This window comes from Cydia strobilella, chromosome Z (assembly GCF_947568885.1).
Source record: "Cydia strobilella chromosome Z, ilCydStro3.1, whole genome shotgun sequence".
Taxonomy (NCBI): Eukaryota; Metazoa; Arthropoda; class Insecta; order Lepidoptera; family Tortricidae; genus Cydia; species Cydia strobilella.
Genome location: NC_086068.1, coordinates 27,919,972 through 27,942,477, shown reverse-complemented (window position 1 = coordinate 27,942,477; position 22,506 = coordinate 27,919,972). Strand labels below are relative to the sequence as shown.

The 22,506-nt window shown below is 39.0% G+C and overlaps 1 protein-coding gene across 2 annotated transcripts in view; it reads left to right on the top strand.

Moving 5' to 3' along the window:
- Nucleotides 1-22,506, top strand: part of LOC134754145 (protein furry) — a 351,985-nt gene that overhangs the window by 16,859 nt on the left and 312,620 nt on the right. The window contains exons 3-15 of one of the 2 annotated variants that reach the window (XM_063690243.1): nucleotides 245-484; nucleotides 10,774-10,925; nucleotides 11,004-11,203; nucleotides 13,294-13,509; nucleotides 13,724-13,847; nucleotides 13,924-14,145; nucleotides 16,258-16,492; nucleotides 16,588-17,209; nucleotides 17,427-17,610; nucleotides 18,096-18,319; nucleotides 21,481-21,680; nucleotides 22,068-22,141; nucleotides 22,270-22,391. In XM_063690243.1, the coding sequence (XP_063546313.1) occupies nucleotides 245-484; nucleotides 10,774-10,925; nucleotides 11,004-11,203; nucleotides 13,294-13,509; nucleotides 13,724-13,847; nucleotides 13,924-14,145; nucleotides 16,258-16,492; nucleotides 16,588-17,209; nucleotides 17,427-17,610; nucleotides 18,096-18,319; nucleotides 21,481-21,680; nucleotides 22,068-22,141; nucleotides 22,270-22,391 (2,815 nt within the window). Of the gene's footprint in view, nucleotides 1-244; nucleotides 485-10,753; nucleotides 10,926-11,003; nucleotides 11,204-13,293; nucleotides 13,510-13,723; nucleotides 13,848-13,923; nucleotides 14,146-16,257; nucleotides 16,493-16,587; nucleotides 17,210-17,426; nucleotides 17,611-18,095; nucleotides 18,320-21,480; nucleotides 21,681-22,067; nucleotides 22,142-22,269; nucleotides 22,392-22,506 lie in introns of those variants that run through there. The other variant, XM_063690242.1, reaches the window with a different exon arrangement.

The following is a 22,506-nucleotide window of genomic DNA, read 5'->3' as shown; positions in this document are numbered from 1 at the left end:
ACTGACAGCTGTTCTTTAGTCTTTTGGACCACCTTCAACAGAGGCGCCAACTGGTGAGCAAAAACACGATAGCCCTCATTGTAGGGATTGACAGGGCAAGCTATGCTGGCGCCATCTGCTAATTATTTTGACCGGCCAACCCCATTAAAAAGAGGAATGTCACGTCATGTCATTTCATGGCAACATACAAGTGCAATAACGAATATCTTATCAGCATTTAATATTTGTCCTTCCCCATCAAAAGCCTCGGGGACGGAGGAAGCGCCTTCATCGATGGTGTCAAGCGAAGCGGAGTCTGAGGGCAGCATACTGTCGGAGCCGCCGCGGGCGGAGCACGCCGAGCACGCGATGAGCCGCAGCTGCGACGGCGTGCTGCCCGAGCACCAGGCGACGGCCGACAAGCCGCCGGCGCCGGCGCCCGTGCCCGTGCCCAGCGACTGGCGCAGTGTCGGCAACACGGTCTCCTCATTAGTCTCCACCAGAGGCAAGTCAATAATATTTTTCTGATGCATTATCGTACCATAACTATGATATGTAAACATTAAAGAAAGAGAAGTAACGTATTTGCGAACACACATGCACAATTTAGTTTCTAGAACAATAAATTATATAAACTAAGTAAGTGTGTCAGCAAAAAGGCTCCATTAGTGCACTGCCTTATGGGAATATAGTTCAGATCCGGAAACCGCTACCAAATTTTAGTATGTTCATATGTTGTTGGGCATGGTACTGGGTCTCCAAAACTACCGGGAGACAGCGGCGCTGGCCATCTACTTCAGCGGAATGACGTCATAAAAATGACTCCCGCCTCGTTGCGAATATTGCATTTTGCACCCAAACTATGCATTGCACATACACGTGTAGGGTATTGAACGAAAGCCAATAAAATATTATATATTTCACTAATACACTATGTACCAAAATATACAATAGGTTAAGAGAAATTTAAAAATAAATAAAATTGATGAAAAAAATATATCGATTATTTGGGTTTTTCAACCAAACCAAAAGTCGGACGTTAAAGCAATGTACTACAAGATTAAAGCTGATGTCTCAAGCCATACAATGATATCAAAATAATCAAAATCAGACCAAAAATGTGAAAATTATGCATCAAAATGTAGGTATTTGCTAGAACAAATGCATTAAAGTTACAAAAATCGAAATTGGTCAGTTTCAGGATAATCCGCATAAGCTTCTAGTATGTTATTAGCAATATAAAAAGGGTGACCGCTGCCGAAATTTGCAAAATCTAAATTATAACTATACCATGAGTCATACATACACGTGTGCTATATCAAACGAAAGGTTATTAAATATATTATGATTCGTTAATACATTATTTATAAAAACAATGTATATTTTAGGAGCTACAAACAAAGAAAAAACACTTTTTTTGAGAAAAGTTCGTATATATATATATATATTTTATAGCTCAACTAAAAACGTTATAACAATGTTGCGCCTAATATAAAAGAAACCAGTTATTTTAACTATACGTCACAGCTTAAATTTTTAATTTCTGATAAAAACTGTGGAAATTGTACAAAAAAAACGAAAGCGCGCAACAATCTATATATACCTATATATTACGCGAGGCCGATTTTTGTTCATCCCATCAGATCTACAGTTATGGTTCGATTTTAATAAATTATATGTCATTAGATTCGTCTCATGCTACAGATTTGCAATAAGCTCTTAGTTTTTAGAGTTTTTCCCGAAAAAGTACTAAAAAGTTAATTTGAAAAAATGTACCACGTGACCTTTGTTCTGACTTGAGATTGAATTGAACTCAAACCTATATCCAATGTATGTAAGGTATCCAATCCATTCAAATATTTGTTTTGAGACTGTAACATGCATACACCACACTAAAAATTATATTAAAACACCATAAAATTTTATTATTGTGTTTGACAACATGTCAGACATGTGTCATCCACATTGTACTCATCAAAATGACACATGTTTATTTTATTGTTGCTTTGGCCCATAGAAGATAGGATCCTATAGAAGTGGCGTACCGCGTGCGCCCGTGAGGGACAGAATTTGTAGCCCACCAGCCCACCATAAACCATACAAATCGGTGGGGAATATGATATTTACTTCAAAAAGCACGTACGGCGAGGTTTGTTCTTATGAGGATGTTAAATGATGTCGGATCTTTAAGGTAAACGGTCAGCCAATGGGGTTGGCAACTGTCAAAGGTTTGCAGAGATGGCGCCATCATAGCTTGCCCCTTTTTCTATAAGATTTGGCTTAAAAAGCTGGCATCTAGGGCATTAAAAAAACAAAAATTTGACACAATTCTATGGATTGACAGGGCAAGCTATGCTGGCGCCCTCTGTTAATTATTTCGACCGGCCAACCCCATTTTCCGCATCGGTCCGCGCCCTTGGTGCAGTGCGGCGTATGTACGATCGTGTGTAAAATCCGTAACAGACTACCGCACCGCACCGCGATCTTGGTGCGCCACACCCATAAGTGAGAGCGAGAAAGAGAATATCTCGAAAAGCCGTATTGGTGCGGTCAAAATATCTCTTTCTCGCTCTAACTTATAGCTGCGTCCTTAACGTATGTACAGTGACAACCTTGCACACTATCGATACGTGCGCCGCACCGCACCAAGGCTGCGGTGAGGTGTGGTAGTCTCTAACGGCTTTTACGATAGTCTGTTAAATACGGCTATAATATTTCTTTCTCGCTCTAACTTGTAGCTGCGTCCTTAACGTACGTACGGTGACCACCTTGCGCACTATCGATACGTGCGCCGCATCGCACCAAGGTCGCGGTGAGGTGTGGTAGTCTCTAACGGCTTTTAAGATAGTCTGTTAAATACGGCTATAAAGCGGCTAACACATTACCGCACCGCACCAAGGTCATTGTGTGACGCACCCATAAGTAAGAGCAAGAAAGCAATATCTCTTTCTCGCTCTTACTTATAGGTGCATCGCACAATGACCAGTGCGGTGCGGTAATGTGTTAGGCGCTTAAGGTGGGCTGCCGTACGCCGAGAGCGAGAAAGATATATTTTGACGGTACCAAGGTCGCGGTCCAGTCGTTGTACATACTTTCAAAAAAGTAAATTAAAAAAAAAACTAAATTAGGTTCAAGGGCCTGACACTCTTTGATAGAGAAAGATAGTCTTATTGCGATTCCTATAAGAGGAAAGAGAAAATAGTGCCATGCTTTATCTTTATCACCGACCGGGCATTTTTTCATGGTCGGGTTTGCTATGATGGAATAACCCGACCATGAAAAAATGCCGAATGAAATGGAGGCGATGGCGAAATACCGAAATTTATAAGAGTGAAAGAGAAAAAACCGGCCAAGTGCGAGTCGGACTCGCCCACCGAGGGTTCCGTACTTTTTAGTATTTGTTGTTATAGCGGCAACATAAATACATCATCTGTGAAAATTCAACTGTCTAGCTATCACGGTTCGTGAGATACAGCCTGGTGACAGACAGACGGACAGCGGAGTCTTAGTAATAGCGTCCCGTTATTACCCTTTGGGTACGGAACCCTAAAAAGGATTATGCTGCCATACATGAAACTGTCAATACATGAATATCCCCCCCCCCATCTCTTACCCCTGGTCGCTCGGTTTCATGTCTATAACTACGTGTATATACTAAGTCTATTATTAGGTCAGAGGGTCTACCGCGAAAACCGAAATTCGCAAATTGCGGGGATCTTTCTCTTTTACTCCAATCAAGGCGTAATTAGAGTGACAGAGAAAAATGCCCGCAATTTGAACTTCGATTTTCGCGGTATAGCCCAGACACGGAATGTCACGGAATGTTTGTAAAATGTTTGTAAACTTCAGTCTCATGAATAATAAGAAAAAGAGAATTAAATATAAATTATACTCTAGCCCTATGAAATTTTAGGCATGAGAGCCAAATGACAATAAGGCATCCTATCCACGAAATCTTGATTTACCGTATCATATCGCGATCGCGTATCATGATTTTTAGTTTAGAAAGATGCGAAAAGATAGACAATAATTATGTCTTTTTTGCATCAAAACTAACGATCACAAAACATGCTGGTAGGTGCTACGCGACCGAAATATAATACGCTAAAATTATACAAACGTGTCGCCATTTTATAAGAAACTAGCTTTTGCCCGCGACTTCGTCTGCGTGGAATTAGTAATTTGGGTATCTTAATTCTTAAACAAATCTGCTTTTTAATCCATCCTTTTTTCACCCCCAAATTGGTCCACACTATACATTTCCACCCCATTTTTTACACCCTTAAGGGATGATTTCGGGAATAAAAGTTATTTTATATCATTTCCCACAGCTCAAACCATCCCCATACCAAGTTTCATCTAAATCGGTTAAGCGGTTATTGATTCCCCATACAAATTTCCACCCCCCTTTTTACCCCCTTTAGGGGTGACTTCTGGGATAAAATGTATCCTATGTCCTTCCCCGGGACTCAAACTATCTGTATACCAAATTTCAACTAAATCGGTTTAGCGGTTTAAGCGTGAAGAGGTAGCACACAGACAGACAGACAGACTTTCGCATTTATAATATTAGTATGGATAATTTTATTATGTATAAGATTTCATATTCTGTGGGTATAGTCAGCATCAAATAGATAGTGACAGCCAGTGATTCATCTGAAGACGTCACATTTCCTGATTTCATTAAGCGTTCAGTCTTAGGCTGCCTGTCCATAGGAGCGGAGCGAGGTGGCGCAGCGATGAGCGAGGAAAAATCTCCGCTCTGAAACTTTAATGAAATTCTATTGCTGGATTTTTTTCCCGCTTACCGCTCCGCTCCAGTGGACAGGCAACCTAACTTTTAGAACCATACTCTAGCGGCGTGTTGACGCCGCAACGGGTCTCTAGTTCTACCTTAATGCGCTCATATTATGCAAAGAATAGTCCTAATTATCTGGTATTAAATGAAAGAACATTACATAAAACACATGAAAACTATATTTTGGAGTGGAATTATAAATTGAATTTATTTGATAAATAAGCAAAACAACGGTTTCGTTTCGTACCTAATCTTTGAAAGTCGGTTAAAATTTAAGTTTTGTGCACCTGGGCTACAAAGGCGAATGAATTGACGCCTCATTTATCAAAATCAGTTCAGTAGTTCCATGTAAACAATACATTACACGTCGACAGCAAATTCTGCCTATTTCTATTGTCTGGGAGAGGACTCTGACTTCTGTAACAGGTTTTTTTACCTAGCTCAGAAGTCGGGGACTTCAACACCTATTTTGTACTTGCTTCTGTCAATTTTTGTTTTAATTTTCTGTCAGTATTTTTTTTCATCATCATTAACTTAAGAGTTATTCTCTTGTCGGTGGAGTATCTTCCAGCTTTCCCTATCCCGCGCCAGCTCTTTGACTTTTTGATACGACACGACCCCTACTTTTTCTTTCACTTGATCTAAAAAGCTGCGTCTGGGTTTTTCTCTACCCCGCTTCCTTCCTATCCGCCCCTCCAGGATAGTTTTAAAGAAGTAGTCGTGTCGTATTAAGTGTCCAATCATTTTCCCGCGTCTATTTGCAATAGTGTTCAGAATAGCTCTTCTTTCACTCACTCTTCTTAGCACCTCCTCATTCGTTATCCTGTCTCTCCAACTAATGCCTTCCATTCGCCTCCAGCACCACATTTCAAATGCTTCCATTCTCTTTCTATCTCTTAGGGTCATTGTCCACGTTTCACTTCCATAAAGGGCTATACTCCAGATGTACACCTTAATCAGTAGCTTCTTGCTTCTGCATGATAAACGGGATTTCTATAATTGTTTCTTCTGGTTGAAAGCTTTTTTTGCCATATCAATACTTGCAACGATGTCTGGTGTGCACCTGGAGTCCCTGGTAATTAAGCTACCTAAATATTTGAAACTTTCAACCTGCTAAATTGGGATGTTGTTGAGAACTATTGGAGGATGATTCGTTTTGCGTTTGGAAGTTGTAAGGGTCTTAGTTTTCTTTATGTTTACCTTTAAGCCTAATTTGTTAAATACTGTGTCCATTGTTAACATTAGATGTTCTAGTTGAGCTGAAGTTTCTGCAAACGCCGCGATGTCGTCTGCAAATTGTATAAAATGTATTTTCTCCCCATTTGAATTTTACCCCTCCCTTGTCTGTTTCAACAATTTTTCGTATAAAGTATTCTATGTATGTATTAAATATTAAAGGTGAAAGTGGACACCCCTGTCGTACTCCTTGTCTAATCCTTGCATTCCCAATTTACTCTCCCACTTCCATCAACGCCTCCTGCTCCTTGTAAAGTTGGTAGATTATTCTTCTATCTCTATAGTCTACTCCTACTTCTTTCAAGATGCTCATCATTTTTCTCCAGTTCACTTTATCAAAGGCTTTCTCTAAGTCTATGAAAGCGATATGAGTGTCGAGTCCTACATCCAGCCGTCTGTCTACTACTAATCTAAGAGCTAGTATAGCCTCTCTGGTACCTTTGTTTTCACGGAAACCATATTGGTCGGGGCCTAAGTAATTCTCTGATATGGGTCTGATTCGGTTCTGAATTATTTTTAAAAGTATTTTACTTGCGTGCGAGATTAAACTAAGGGTTCTGTGTTCTTCACAAAGTAGGGTATTAGGTTTCTTGGGCAAAGCTACTATTTTACTTTGTTTAAAATCTCTTGGGATCTGGCCTGTGGTATGTATTTGTTTCGTAAGTAAGAAAATTTCATCAATAACTGGATCACAAGCTGAAAATTTTATCAATTCTATGTAGATATTGTCAACGCCTGCAGCTTTACCGTTTTGAAGTCTCGCAATTGCCTTATCAAATTCTTCTCTAAGTATTTCTGGACCCAGCTCATCTTCTGGTACTAGTTCTTCCGTCTCTAGATCAAGTTCTGTCAACTCTTCGCCTTCATATAAACCCTCAAGATACCTCACCCATCTATTAACTATGTCTATGTTATTTAATAGTATTTTCCCTTGTTCATCCACTACTGATGTGCTTCTAACTTTATACTTTCTATTTAAACTTCTTATAATATTATATGCTTGGTCTAACTTTCCTTTTTTGACAAGGTTTTCTATTGTGTCACAAGTTTCAATTACATCTTTCTCTCTCGGCTCTGCATTTTAATGTTATACGATTAGTCAGTCTCTTGTATTCCTTAATACTAATATCATCGGTTTTATTTCTATACTTTCTTCTTTCTATCATTAAGTCAATAATCTCCCTTGTGAGGCATTTTTTCCTAGGAGCAATCTTCTCCCTTTTTAGTATTTCTTCAGCCCTTTTTTTATAATATTTTTCACATTCATCCATCTGTCTTCTATACTAATATTACAAATGTCCTCTGTTAACTTATTATTAAAGTCTATAAGCTTATCCCCTATATAATTACTATCTCTCTTCTCTTCTTCTTTTCCTGTTACCCCCTGCTGGGGTGTAGGGCTCGAATCTTGTTTTTCCATTGACTACGGTCTTGGGCAGCTTGGGTAACCTCCTCCCACCCCATCCCCAATACACCCAGCTCTTGCTCCACAGAACGACGCCAAGTGGATTTAGGGCGACCACTAATAATATAATACTAATATAATATAATATAATTACTATATTGCACTCTAAAATTGCTATTTGCGTCCTTAAGTTTACTGAGATCTATGTTCTTCGGCTTTGGCTTCTTCTTAATCTTAGCTGTAGTAAAATTGTGTGCAGTTAGTAGCAAATTGTGGTCGGTATTTAAATCTGCACCAGGAAAAGTTTTGCACACATTAATTTGATGGCGGTTACAATTTTTTATGAGTATGTAGTCTATTTGGTATCTTCCTATATCACCCGGCATCTTCCATGTGTATAGTCTTCTTTTGTGCTGTTTAAAAAGGGTATTAGTAATAATTAAATCGTTTTCCATACAAAATTGGACTAATCGATCACCTCTTTTATTTCTCTTTCCAAGTACGAAATCACCTACGATATTACCTTTTTTTCCTTCACCTACCACCGCGTTGAAGTCTCCCATTATTATTAAGCTATCATTCATGTTAACGGCATCTAATATTTCGTCTAAGTTATTATACACCTCTTCTATTTTATGATCTGGGTAGCTTCCTGTTGGCATGTAAACTTTCACAATAACAATATCTGTTGGATTTGATTTAATCTTCAGTTATCCTTTCACTGTGGTGTATAGTGTTTTCGACCTGTAAGCCCCATTTCTTGTTTAACACTATTGCAGTTCCGTTTTTACCTCGCCTCTCCCCCCCCCCCGGTGTAAATAATTCTATAGCCGTTGCTTCAGTAATCACCGCTGCCTTCCCATCTTACTTCACATAACCCTAATATGTCGATATTCAACCTTCCCATTTCTAGTTTCAACTCTTCCATCTTCTCTGGTGCTAGCATTGTCCTTACATTCCACGTCCCGACTCTACAAGGATTTCGCAAGATGACGATCGAGTTAGCCTTGTTCCTAACCCTGCCGGACTCAGACCGCCACGGAATTTTGCGTCGTGGAAGCCCGTTGTCAAGAACGTTACTCTGAATTCTTTGCATTCAATATTTTTTTTATTTATTTTTTTCAAATTCATTTTATAAATTATGATTCCACTCCAAAATGTCGTTTTCATGTATTTTATGTAATGTTCTTTCATTTAATACCCCATAATTAGAACTATTCTTTGCATAATATAAGCGCATTAAGGTAGAATTGTTGGCGCGCTTTAGTTTTTTTGGTACAACTTCCACAGTTTTTATCTAAAATTAAAAATGTAAGCTGTGACGTATAGTTGAATAACTGGTTTCTTTTATATTAGACGCAATATTGTTATAACGTTTTTAGTTGAGCTATAAAATATAATACCCACGAACTTTTCTCAAAAAAAGTGGTTTTTCTTTGTTTGTAGCTCCTAAAATATACATTGTTTTTATAAATAATGTATTAACGAATCATAATATATTTTATAACCTTTCGTTTGATATAGCACACGTGTATGTATGACTCATGGTATAGTTATAATTTAGATTTTGCAGATTTCGGCAGCGGTCACATGTATGACGCCATGATTTGTTACCCAGGCACTATAGAGATTATCTCCCAGCAGTTTTATGATCCTTTTTATATTGCTAATAACATACTAGAAGCATATGCGAATTATCCTGAAAATGACCGATTTTTTTTTACTTTAATGCATTTGTTCTAGCAAATACCTACATTTTGATGCATAATTTTCACAGTTTTGGTCTGATTTTGATTATTTTGATATCAGTGTATGGCTTGAAACATCAGCTTTAATTTTGTAGTACATTGCTTTAACGTCCGACTTTTGGTTTGGTTGAAAAACCCAAAAAATCGTTTTTTTTTCCATCATTTTTGTTTATTTTTAAATTTCTTTTTTTTTTCTTTTTTTTTATGAAATAGGAGGCAAACGAGCAGACGGATCACCTGATGGAAAGCGATTACCGCCGCCCATGGACACCCGCAACACCAGAGGGGTTGTAAGTGCGTTGCCGGCCTTTAAGATGGGAATACGCTCTTTTCTTGAAGGTTTGAAGGTCATATCGGTCCGGAAATACCGCAGGCGACAGTTCATTCCACAGTTTAGCTGTGCGAGGCAGGAAGTTTCTAGAGAAACGCACAGTTGAGGACTGCCAACCATCACCAACATCACCATGCCAACTATTGTATATTTTGGTACATAATGTATTAGTGAAATATATAATATTTTATTGGCTTTCGTTTAATACCCCACACGTGTATGTGCAATGCATAGTTTGGGTGCAAAATGCAATATTCGCAACGAGGCTGGAGTAATTTTGATGACGTCATTCCGCTGAAGTAGATGGTCGGCGCCGCTGTCTCCCGGCAGTTTTGGAGACCCAGTACCATGCCCAACAACATACTTAAATTTGGTAGCGGTTTCCGGATCTGAACTATCTCTTCGACCGTTGCCCATAAGTACAATGAACGGGACCTATGATCCAAACTTGTTGTCAATTTGTAACATTGTACCTCTTTCACATTTAGTCGCTTTACCTACACATTTATTCATAAACTAAGAATAAAACCTCAACGAAATGTCATGAAGTGATGATCCTAATTATGTTTCTCTTATAAAATAAATAATAAATAAAAATAAATAAAAAATAAATAAATATGTATTTATTTAGGTATCAACCCATTACATTAAGAATAATTATTATATTAATCTAATTTATACATTCTAATGTATATTAAATTTTACTATTCTAAACTAAACTAATTATTACCTAATCTAACACTAATTAAATATTTGCAGCGGAGGCCTTGCTCATACAGTAGGTTGCGTACACTACGCTAACAATGCTGTTCATCGATTCGCTCACTCTCCCGACAAACGACCAGTGCCTTTTACGCATTAGCGTAAAAGTCGTCTACTCTGTTCACGGCGAACATGCCAGATGCACTACACCGCCACGGTAGCCGTAACATTGCACGAAACGCGTTGTTGTACTGTACTCGAAGCTTATTGAACGATCGTTTCGTGTAATGGTACCACAGCTGACTGGTGTAGAACGCCTGACAGTACGCCCTGAACAAAGTTATTTTAGCTTGGTCGGAACAGTGAGCAAACCGACGCGCCAGCATGTTGTTTCTCATCGCTATGGCCCGCCGCTGTCTTTCGAGATCGTCGTCGTCCTTTAGTCTGTCTGTCTTATGAGGTTAAAAGCATAAAAATCAATTATCAGCAGGATGCCGCGCGTTTCCATATGGTTACGGTTATGTTATGCCGTATCTATGCAATTAAATGTTAATTATTTCTGTGTATACTTCAGGTTCTATGCTACCGTGGGGCTCCCATAAGGGCCCAGTGATGCTGCCTCCAGACTCAGATCTCAGACCCGGAGAGTTTGTTATGAGACTGCTGTTTACAGAGTTCACAGTCCAAGCGGAACGAAAGATGGAAGCTGTCATGGCCGAACCACTAGTAAGCATACATTCATTTCAATGTGATGATAAGAAAATAGAAGTAAATGCTTAATGTTAATCCACTTTTCTTGCTCAGGAAAAACCATTGAACAAAACACTGCAGCGTGGCGAAGATCCACAGCTGGATCAAATATTATGCGCCTTTGGAACCGTCGCCGAACACTGCTTGCCATCTCTCCTGCGCGCCTTATTCGGCTGGCTGGAAAGGCAGATGGCTGACTCTCCTCAACTTAGCGAGCAATCAAAGAAACCGCACCAGGATCTAAGAAATAAAAGGTTTATTTTCATGCTTGAGTATAAAATGTTACGAGAATGTCTCTCCGCGCTTTTGATAAAACCTATATATAAATTTATGAGTTCGGTCCTTTATATATATGGAAATATAACAAATGGTCGGGTGTTATTTGATTATAATAATTAGTATTTTATACAATCGTGATATAATAGAGAGCTTTTCAGTCGAGTACCGTGTTTAAGCAACGAAACTTGCTGAGTTGCTTAAGTTAAGGTACGAGATTGAAAAGCTTGATTATATCACTATTGTATACAATACTTTTTCTACGAGACAAAAAAATAATACTCTCCACTAGTAGAATCATAGGTAAACAAACCAAAAGTATACAGCTAAGATACGCGAGCTGCCGCGGCCCGCGATACCTTCATACTCGTACGCGCCCCGGCCGCCGCGGGCCCGGCGCCCCCGGCGAGTTGGTCAACGACACCTCCTCGTAACTCATGAGGGCCTGGTACCTGCTCCGCGCTAAATTCAATTTTAAGACAGTTTTTTCTCGATTTTGGCCACCGTGGCCTATGGAGACTAACAAGCAACGCTAAGCGGTTTTCGTAGGGTATGGATGTTGCTATATGAAGGGTGTCATATGCGCGTTTCTGACTTATGAAGCAATTGTTTCTACTAAAACATAAAATATTTTTTTTGTTGGCCAATCACAAAGCAGATGCGACGCAGCAGCGTGTTCAAGTAGGCTAATTTTCATTGAATCGAGTCTCCTTAAACAAGAAATATTTTATCGAAATGTATGAAGTTCTATTTTCAAAATTTTTATAATCGAGTAAACTGTATCGATAAAATTCTTATGCTTGAGTCGGAAGTGCCATAGACTATCCAACGTTGAAAAGAGTAAGGTTGTAGTGTCGCATGTGAAGTTGTAATACACAGATTATACTCGACGAGTAGAAATAGTACATTACTACAGAGGCCGGGAAGTAAGGGGTTGCCGGCCGAATGCATATAGCGGATAGTTATGAGGGCGACAACCCCTTTTCACGCCGATGTATGTATAGTGCTTTTCTCAAACATGCAATGAAATAAATAAAGAAATCTCCACGAAATCAAAGTTTCAATTCTAAAGAAACTAAAAGTAAACTAGGCACAAAATATAACTACCACCTGTACCTATCTTTATCACACGAGTCGTATATTTTACACATGTAGTTAATCAATTTATTACACAAATGTTCAAAGATATATTTATGTATCTTTGATTTTTCGCCTTGCATCCTTCTGACTGTAGTTTTAGCCACATAACTAAGATTACATAGTTTTTTATTTTGATATTATGCTTCACATACATCGTTGCCTTAAACATAATAATAATTAACAGGTATTCATTTAATATTTTCGTCGGAACTCATATTAAATAACACAATAAACAACGCACAATAAATCCAATAAAATAGAATTACAGATATACAATGAAAAATGTTCAACTTTACCTCCAAAACGATTTAAAAAACACCAACGCGTGTTTGAGTAGACATTTTTACCGCTAATATTTAAATGAAATATAGTTTGTCAAAGGACTGTCTCATATCAAACATAGACAGAGATAATCATACTATCTTTGTCTTACACTGGTACTAGCACCCAAAAGAAAAGGATGAGTATAGTTTTTTTGTTCTTATTTACTGACAAACTGGTTTGACCAACTATATTTTAAATCTGTATTTGTAGGTAAATTTGCAATTCAATATTATTGGAATTTGTTTATTATGTTTTATTTATATATTTTTTGTAAATTTGATACAAATAAAACTGAAAAATATATTAATTATCGTTTATTGTTTTTTTTAAGGGGTATTGGCAGAATGTCATTCCGAACCATAAGCAAATATTAGTTATAGTTTTTTTTTGGCTGAATGCCATGATGCTGTGTCACAAATATATGTGAAATGGAAATTCACTGCCACTTCCCGGCCTAGGCCTGCAACTTTGTATGAAATTTCATTACAGGCCCCTCGTCTAGCCGCGCCGGAGTCGTGATACTTCCCAGCCTAATATAAAGAACGTAATATCAATATTACATAGCATGTTTGAGAAAAAATTATTATTATAATTTTTGTTGTAGTATTATCTACATCGTGTCGGGCAGCGGAGCGGGCACGGAGGCGGTGGAGCGCAGCTGCGAGGAGCTGCAGGCGGAGAGGCGAGACCTCGCCGTCGAGTTCCTCTTCTGCCTCGCTCTGATCGAGGTGTTAAAACAGCTGCCTTTTCATCCAGGCCATGAAGAGTTGGTCCAATACATTGAAAATGTAGCTTTTAAGCGTTTCAATTATAAAGAAGGGTATGTATCATTTGATATATAGTTTTAAATTAGTAACTAACATTTAATTGTGTCCGTTTAAATAGCTGCTTGAAGTGAAGTGATATAACAAATACGTAGTCTAATCACTATATGATATTTCAAAAAACGAAATCGACTTATTTTGGAGATAATAGTAACTCTTATTTTGCTTGGTTTTTAAGCATAAACTAAATAATACCTCTATTGTTTACAGGTTGCAATCAAACCCGAATGCCGCTAATGTGCACATAATAGCAGATCTCTATGCGGAAGTAATCGGAGTTCTAGCGCAATCTCGATTTGCTTCAGTCAAGAAGCGTTTCACTGCGGAACTTAAGGTACTATATCAATTACTAAAAAGCGCAGACAAGTTATTTAAAACTATAAACTGAGTATATTCAATTTATGTTTTAGGATTTGAAATGTCGCGAGCCTTCGCCGCATACGACACAAAGTATTATATCCCTTTTGATGGGTATGAAGTTCTTCCGCGTGAAGATGGTGCCCATCGAGGAGTTCGAGGCGTCGTTCCAATTCCTGCAGGAGTGCGCGCAGTACTTCCTCGAAGTCAAAGACAAGGACATCAGGCACGCTCTAGCGGGCTTGTTTGTCGAGATCCTAGTTCCGGTCGCTGCCGTAAGTATATGCCATTCTAAAATAATACCTAGTTCAAAATTAAATCAGGGCTTTAAATACCGTTAAAAAGTTGGTATCGTTACCACTGGGAGACAGATTTAACGTTAAATTGTAATTAACGTAAACCATGTACCGTTACTTATACTAGAGCGGTACTGTCATAGTAAATTTTGTAACCCCAGTAAATTCACTGCCATCTGTCGACACACTTTAAAATTAAAAATTAAGATTTATAAAAATACGATAAAATGTATTTAAATATGGATAAATGTTTTTTTTTATTTGCATTAATTATTTTTATGATTTTGACCCATGTTCTTTCACTGATATGCGTTAAAATAGTTAAATAACAAACGAAACCGTCAACGCCATCTATACGACAGTAGGCCAAAGCTAGTAGCGCCCTCTGAACGAGAATCAAGTTTTCTTGATTTTCGAGGCACGTTTTTTCCTTAGACTATCCATCTATTACGGAGTTATATCTATCTTTGCTTATACTTTAAATACCGTTAAAAAGTTGGTATCGTTACCACTGGGAGACAGATTTAACTTTAAATTGTAATTAACGTTAAACCATGTACCGTTACTTATACTACTCTTTACCGGTTAAAAATGGTAATGTTAAACCATTTTAACGTTATTTTATTAGCTAACGTTAATAGCAACTTATTTACCGTTTGATTCACTGAAAGATACCATTGCCATCGTTAGTATTCGAGCGAATGTTCATTCACGCGCAAGCATTGCCGAGTGAATGCCTGTAAACGGCTTTCTTTTTTTTACAGCGCATGTTAAACCATCGTAATTACTTTTCAAAAATCTAAACAGCAGACGTTATTAATCACAAATACCCGCAAGCACTCGCTCGACTGACAAATGATTGTAGGTAGGCTCTTCACGTTCCGCATCGCACGCTTACAGACAGTGTACGAAATGGCTAGCTGGCAACAACGCCATTTCACCAGCGCCTCGCCACGCGGCGCGCGCGCGCGTTTCTCGGTAGCGCGGTGTGGCAACGTAGCATTACCGATTAAAATAGTGTTACTTTGGCAACGTTATTATAATGTGAATTGGCCTGAATTGGGTAACGTTAACAAGCCATGCAATAAAAATTTAAATTACCGATAAAAGTAACGTTAACTAGTTATAATAATGTTATGTTATCAAGTAACGTTACAATTTACTACCAGTATGTAGGTATTTTTATGATATTACCGTTACTTATAATGTGAATTTGGTAACGTTAACAAGCCCTGAATTAAATATTGTTTTACAACAAACATGGGTAGGTATATTTCATTTGCTTTAGCAACGTTACAAGCAATTCTTCAGATACACGTGACAACTTACCTACCTGCCTATATGCATATAGAGAAGGTACTGTACCAAGACATTTTTAATTTAACTTAAGAGTCCCCGGTAAACTACCGATTTGCACCTTTTCGTACAAACATAGTAATGAAACTTTGCACATACAATGACATGAAGTATATCTAGGTCCGTAATTAGTTTATAAATATTATAAATAGAGCAAAAAAAAAACAAAGTTTTGTATGAAAAACTTAAATTCGCTGTATTTTTTTAACTATGGTATCTGAAGCTACATATACTAATTACAGACAGATATACCTTATCCTATTATAAGTACAAAGTTTTAGAGCAATCGAGCTAGTCGTTTTGAAATGAGAGCGGAACTACGTTTGTATGGAGAACCGAGCTTGCCGGGGACCCTTAATATGTAATGCATATAGTAACGATGAAGCCGCTTCTATACATATACTTAGCGTATGCCCAAATCAGTCATCAGTCCAATAACGGTTACTATTAGGCTGGTTTTATATTAGCACTCGTGGAAACGGGTTCTATTATCATATAATGCCTGTTCACACCGGATGCGTATAGATGCGTGTGCGTTGTAATATCTTTATAAGAGACGGCACACCGTTTACTTGACGTGTGCGTGCACAGCTCCATCATTTTAGGGCACGCGAACGTGCACGTTTGCGCACACGCAGCCAGCGTGCTCTGGCTCTAAAGCAGTTTTCACATATCAGGTAGAAAAGCAGTGTTACACTGACAGCATTACAACCTAACAAGAGTATTATTCCGTAGACGGTGAAGAACGAGGTGAACGTGCCATGCCTAAAGAACTTCGTCGAGATGCTATACAGCCACACGCTGGACGCCAGCACCAAGTCCAAGCACCGGCTCGCGCTGTTCCCGCTCGTCACGTGCCTGCTCTGCGTCTCGCAAAAACAATTCTTCCTCGCGAACTGGCACTGCTTCCTTGCCATGTGCCTGTCGCATTTGAAGAACAGAGATCCCAAGATGTGCAGGGTGGCCTTAGGTGAGTGCTGAGCCGTACAAAGATCCTATCGAAATTTCACTATCTATGAGGACTTAAGTAGTGTAATTGATTGATTATGATCTTTCTGTTTTCAGAATCTTTATATCGCTTACTATGGGTTTACATGATAAGGATAAAATGCGAAAGCAACTCCGCGACGCAATCTCGACTCCAAAGTATAGTCAACTCACTGTTCCCCAAAGGCTCGAAGGGCGTAGTACCACGTGATACTCCTTTAAATATCTTCGTCAAGATTATACAATTCATAGCGCAGGAGCGATTAGACTTTGCTATGAGAGAGATCGTCTTTGATCTCCTTATGGTCGGTAGACCTATTAAAATAATAATGACCCCGGAAAGAATGTCCATCGGTCTACGTGCGTTTCTCGTCGTGGCAGACAGCCTCCAGCAGAAGGAAGGGGAGCCGCCCATGCCGCGGACGTCGGGGACGCTGCCCTCGGGAAATACTCTTCGCGTCAAAAAGACGTTTCTCAATAAAATGTTGACTGACGAAACCGCGCGATCTATTGGGATGAGCGCATACTTCCCGTACGTCAGACGAGTCTTAGTAGAGATCTTGAGAGCTTTAGACGCTCATTATGGAAGGCCGCTAATGTTAACTAATACTCAAAACGTGACGAAGGAGCAGGAAATTAATACTGGCGAAAGAAAACCTAGGATTGACTTGTTTAGAACATGTGTTGCTGCTATCCCAAGGTACGCTACTAATATACTGATACAAGCAATAGTAATAGTGTAGTTGCTTAATGTGTAAATAAATATGTTTAAGTACCTACTTATTTATACATGGTACGATTAGGTTTTTGTAAAATGTAAGGAAATTTAGGGAATAGAGTGGTATTGGTGATTTTGTTTGGTTATTACTGTTGGAATGGTGTTTTCGTTATAACTAGGTGTTATGTAATAATTGCAGACTGATTCCCGAAGGCATGAGCTCGAGCGAGCTGGTAGACCTGCTGTGCCGGCTGACCGTGCACATGGACGAGGAGCTGCGAGGCCTCTCCTTCCAGAGTCTGCAGACCCTGATCGTGGACTTCCCCGAGTGGCGGCAGGACGTGCTGGCGGGATTCACGCAGTTCCTTGCGAAAGAAGTCCAGGTAAAATCTAACTACCCACTATTCTAAACACTTTTGTTGATGTTCATTATCTACGACTAAATCATCTGAACGCTTTACATTTTGGGTTATAAAAAAAAACAATTTTATTTGCTTACCTAAAATGTTACGGTTACCTAGTCAAAATATAACTTAGTCTTTCAGCCGGGCTAGCACATGATTGGCGCGAGAGTATCTCGCCGCGACATAGACTACCCGTCCCCCTTTAATTCATACAGTTAGTAGAAGACGGGTAGTCTATCTCGCGGCGAGATACTGTCGCATCAATCATGTGCTCGGCCTACTGTTACGTTTAAATCGATATAAACATGTATTTTTACACCTATTTATAAGAAGCGAAAGTCATCTCATTTGTATATTTTAGTTCAAATTGATTTTGTTTATTTGTTACCGGCATATGTAAATATGTTTCATTTTTAATAACGTGTAAATTAGCTTTATGAATAAATGACATATGACTTATCCAGGACACGTCGCCGCAACTTGTGGAGAATGGTCTTCGCATGCTGCTGCAGCTGATCACGAGCTGGAAGAACGGCGAGCCGGCGCCGGCGCCCGCCGCGCCCGCCGCGCCCGCCGCGCCCAAGCCGGAGCCGCTGGCCGCCGTCGTGCGCGGCGCGGAGGCGCTCGCGCTGGTCATGCTGTGCCAGTGCAAGGCGTATCCGCGCCGGCTGGCCGTGCACATACTGAGGTGAGCACAGGCCGGACAGGGGCTTGTTTACCTAATGGTATTAGACTAGTATTGTTAGCATACCCCGGGGTTTTGCGCGCGGGAATAATTTCATATGTATATTTATATAGCTGGTCAAGCAAATTTTGTCAGTAAATAAGAACAAAAAAACTACACTCATCCCCTTCTTCTGGGCGCCAGCACCAGTGCAAGACAAAGACAGTTTGACTCTCTCTGTCTACGCCTGAAATGAGACAGTTCCTTGGCAAACTATAACTTTGTTTTTACAAGATTTTATTTAACTTGCCCTGTTAGTATGTATGTATGTAGTCTGGGTCAAATCTTGGAAACTAAATTTGACCCTCTTCGCGATTTCCGATTGAGCTGAAATTTTGCATACATATGTTAATCGGCTGACAATGCAATATTATGATGACATCTGATCTGATGATGGAGACAAGAGATGGCTATGGGAACTCTGTGATAAAACAAAGCAACATGTGTTTAGGTTTTTAGAATTGTCTCGATGAGATTTGGTTACCTGTGGAAAGAAAAGTACAGTGAGCGATAAAAGCTTGTATTTTAGCTTTTATGTATGAATTTTTTGCCAAAAACTTATTTATCATAAAACAGTTACCAACCGATTGATAGGCTAGTGTAAAACCTATTTCCTAATATCCTACCTAATTTCCTAACCTAAAATCCCGGGGTATGGTTCTTAGTTTGCTGTTGTTCGAGATATGGGACCTAGCGGACACGTGTTACGGTATTCACGAGTTTAAAGAACCGCGGCCAGCCAAGGTGACAACGCTAGCTCGCGTGCTTTGGATTTGCCATAATAGGCTATTTGACTAATTTTTGAAAATGGTTTTAATTGATTGTTTATGACTTAATAATTACACTACATTGATATTTCCGTGTAATTTCCTGCATTAAATATATAAAAAAAAACAATGTTAAAGTTTATTTATTTTGAACGCTCCACGTTGTTTTCACAAAGGGGCTAATCACGTGACACGTTTGACGTCACGCGCAAGTCAATGACCTTAGTTAATCTTATGGTTTATGTCCATTGAATTCATTATTTCACTGTAAAATGATATATAAATGGTGTATAGTGCCGCAATGTTCAAGTACGACTATAAAAAATCCAGACAAATCGTTTGTTTCCATTCCAATGAATCCCAAAAAAAGAAAAATGTGTTTAAAACTAACGCGAAGAGACCCCAAAGAGCATTTTAGCGCATACAAATGTTTTTATGTGTGAAGACCACTTCGATGTAAGTAATATTTAACTGTAAATAAATATGGTAATTAAAGCAGCGGATTTTGTTATTTAACGAAACAAGATCTAGGTATTTAATGTATTACTACATAACCTCATAACATAGCTCTTTCAGCATTAGTAGGTAGTTAGTAGCATACTTTTTCTTTCAAACTAAAGTGCAGTATGGAGATACTATTCTCGTCATCGTATTCTATATATATATCGTCGTCGTATTCATATCATCGAAAATGAAATGTTCGTAAATAAACAATTTCTATGTATACCCACACAGCTGTTTTTACATTTCTAAGTTCCGCAGCATAGTAATCCAGATTATCTTTATAGAAAAGTGCAAACATTGATGCGTCTATGTCTGGTAGGTTGCCGCCATCAGCTTTCACATATTTCGGCTCCATTTTGAGATTCTTATGAATATTGTGCCACTACACGATAAATATACGAATAAACCGACAAACGGATAAATCGGAATATATCAGAAAACTGTGAAACTATAACTAAAATTAACTAAATACAAATAAAACTGCTAAAACACTCAAGACATTCAAGAATTTACCCGCGTGTGACGTCATGCGAGCGTTGACCAATCACAGAGCGTTCACGTCCCTGATGAAATTTAAAAAAATATTGAATTTTCTTTTATTTTCCAAAAAATAAACATAAGTTACATTCAAATATAGTGAAATATACTTTTTTCTACTCGTCGAGTATAATCTGTGTATTACAACTTCACACGCAACACTACAACCTTACTCTTTTCATCGTTGTATAGTCTATGGCACTTCCGACTCAAACATAAGAATTTTATCAATACGGTTTAGTCAATTATAAAAATTTTGAAAATGGAACTTCATACATTTCGATAAAATATTTCTTGTTTAAGGAGACTAGATTCAATGCAAATTAGCCTACTTAATTAAACACGCTGCTGCGTCGCATCTGCTTTGTGATTAGTTGGCCAATAAAAACATTTTATTTTATATTGTAGTAGAAACAATTGCTTCATAAGTCAGAAACGCGCATGTGACACCCTTCATATAGCAACATCCATACCCTACGAAAACCGCTTAGCGTTGCTTGTTAGTCTCCATAGGATACGGTGGCCAAAATCGAGAAAAAAACTGTCTTAAAATTTAATTTAGCGCGGAGCAGGTACCAGGGCGTCATGAGTTACGAGGAGGTCTGGTGTCGGCGGCCGGGGCGCGTACGAGTATGAAGGTATCGCGGGTTGCGGCAGCTCGCGTATCTTAGCTGTATACTTTTGGTTTTGTTTTGGTTTGGTGGTATGATTCTACTAGTTGAAAGTATTATTTTTTTGTCTCGTAGAAAAAGTATTGTATACAATAGTGATATAATCAAGCTTTTCAATCTCGTACCTTAGTTAAGCAACTCAGCAAGCTTCGTTGCTTAAACACGGTACTCGACTGAAAAGCTCTCTATTATATCACGATTGTATAAAATACTATATTAGTTTATTATCTTTTAGGATGACAGCAATTCGTTATATATTTTTAATGTTGTCAAATACCCTTGGTCATGTTATATTCCTGTAACTGTATGTTTGATTGAATCTAAGGAAAACGAATTTTTACTTGGGAATGAGTACCCTTATAATGTTAAATAGTTAGAGCTGTTTTCGAGAACCAATTTAAGATATTTATTTTATAGCATTGTAAATTACTATGACGTGTAAAATTTTAATTTTATTAATAAATGATTGTATTGTATTGTATTGTATACAAATAATGTAACAACTATTTAACGGCGTGTTAACCATTACCGGACAGTACTGAGATAAGTAGTTGCTATAAGGTCAGGTCGATTATAGGACACAATTGAATTTTAATTGTATCTTGACGAATTAAATGACGGGATGTTTGACCGGATTTGACCGTAGGGAAACGAAGAGTCTCCTGGAGAAGCTCGGTCTGACGGCGGAGGAGTGTGCGCTGATCGAGGCGGCGGACGCGCACGTGCCGGCGCTGGCGGAGCGCTGCCTGCCGCTGCTACCGCCCGCCGAGAAGCAGGCGCTGCTCGCCGCCGGCCAGCCCGACCTCGTGTGCGTCGCCGAGCGCAGCCATGCTGTGTGGACCGCGGGTGGGCTACTGCGACGTGTACTGGTTACTGCAACATCATCATCAGCATCAGCATAAGCCAGCCTTCGCTTTGTAAAGTGATTGCGTTGCAGAACGTTTTTTGAAGATTTGGAAAAGTTGTTTAAAAACTTCCTTATTTCTTTTTACAAAATTGAAAACCTACTGGATATACATATACATGATCGCATCGCCCAAATTTGTGTCTCACAACTTCATAGCCTAGCTTACTACCAATCGTGAACATCTGCTCTCACAACGTCCATAGTATAAGGCCAAAACTATGCATCCATCTGCATGCATCTTATCTAGTGTTACTAAGACGTCCCATATAAAACACCCTTTTTATATTTGTATTTCTATTATATTAATAATACAAATTGCTTAATAGGTATTCAACATGACGATACATCAACTAAAAACAGTTGGAGTGGCAGTGCCTCAAACGGGGCAGATCCTTGGGAGGTAAATATTGTGTGTGTGTGTGTGTGTGTGTGTGTGTGTGTGTGTGTGTGTGCGCGTGTGCGTGTGCGTGTGTGTATGTGGATTACCTCGGTTGGTGTGACCTGCAGGCACATTGTTCGATGTTGCAGATGATCCTGTTCGGTCTGCTGGAGCGCAGCCGCGTCCCCTCCCGCTGCCCCGCCACCGTGCTGCACGCGTGGCCCATACTGCACGCCCGCATACAAGCGTTATACACGATCATAGAGCCTGCGTAAGTCGTAACTATTCACACAATAGCTACTTCTCACATTTTGCTTAGAGCCACTTGCACCATTCATTAACCCGGGGTTGACGGGTTTAACCTGAAGTAACCATGGTTACCACAA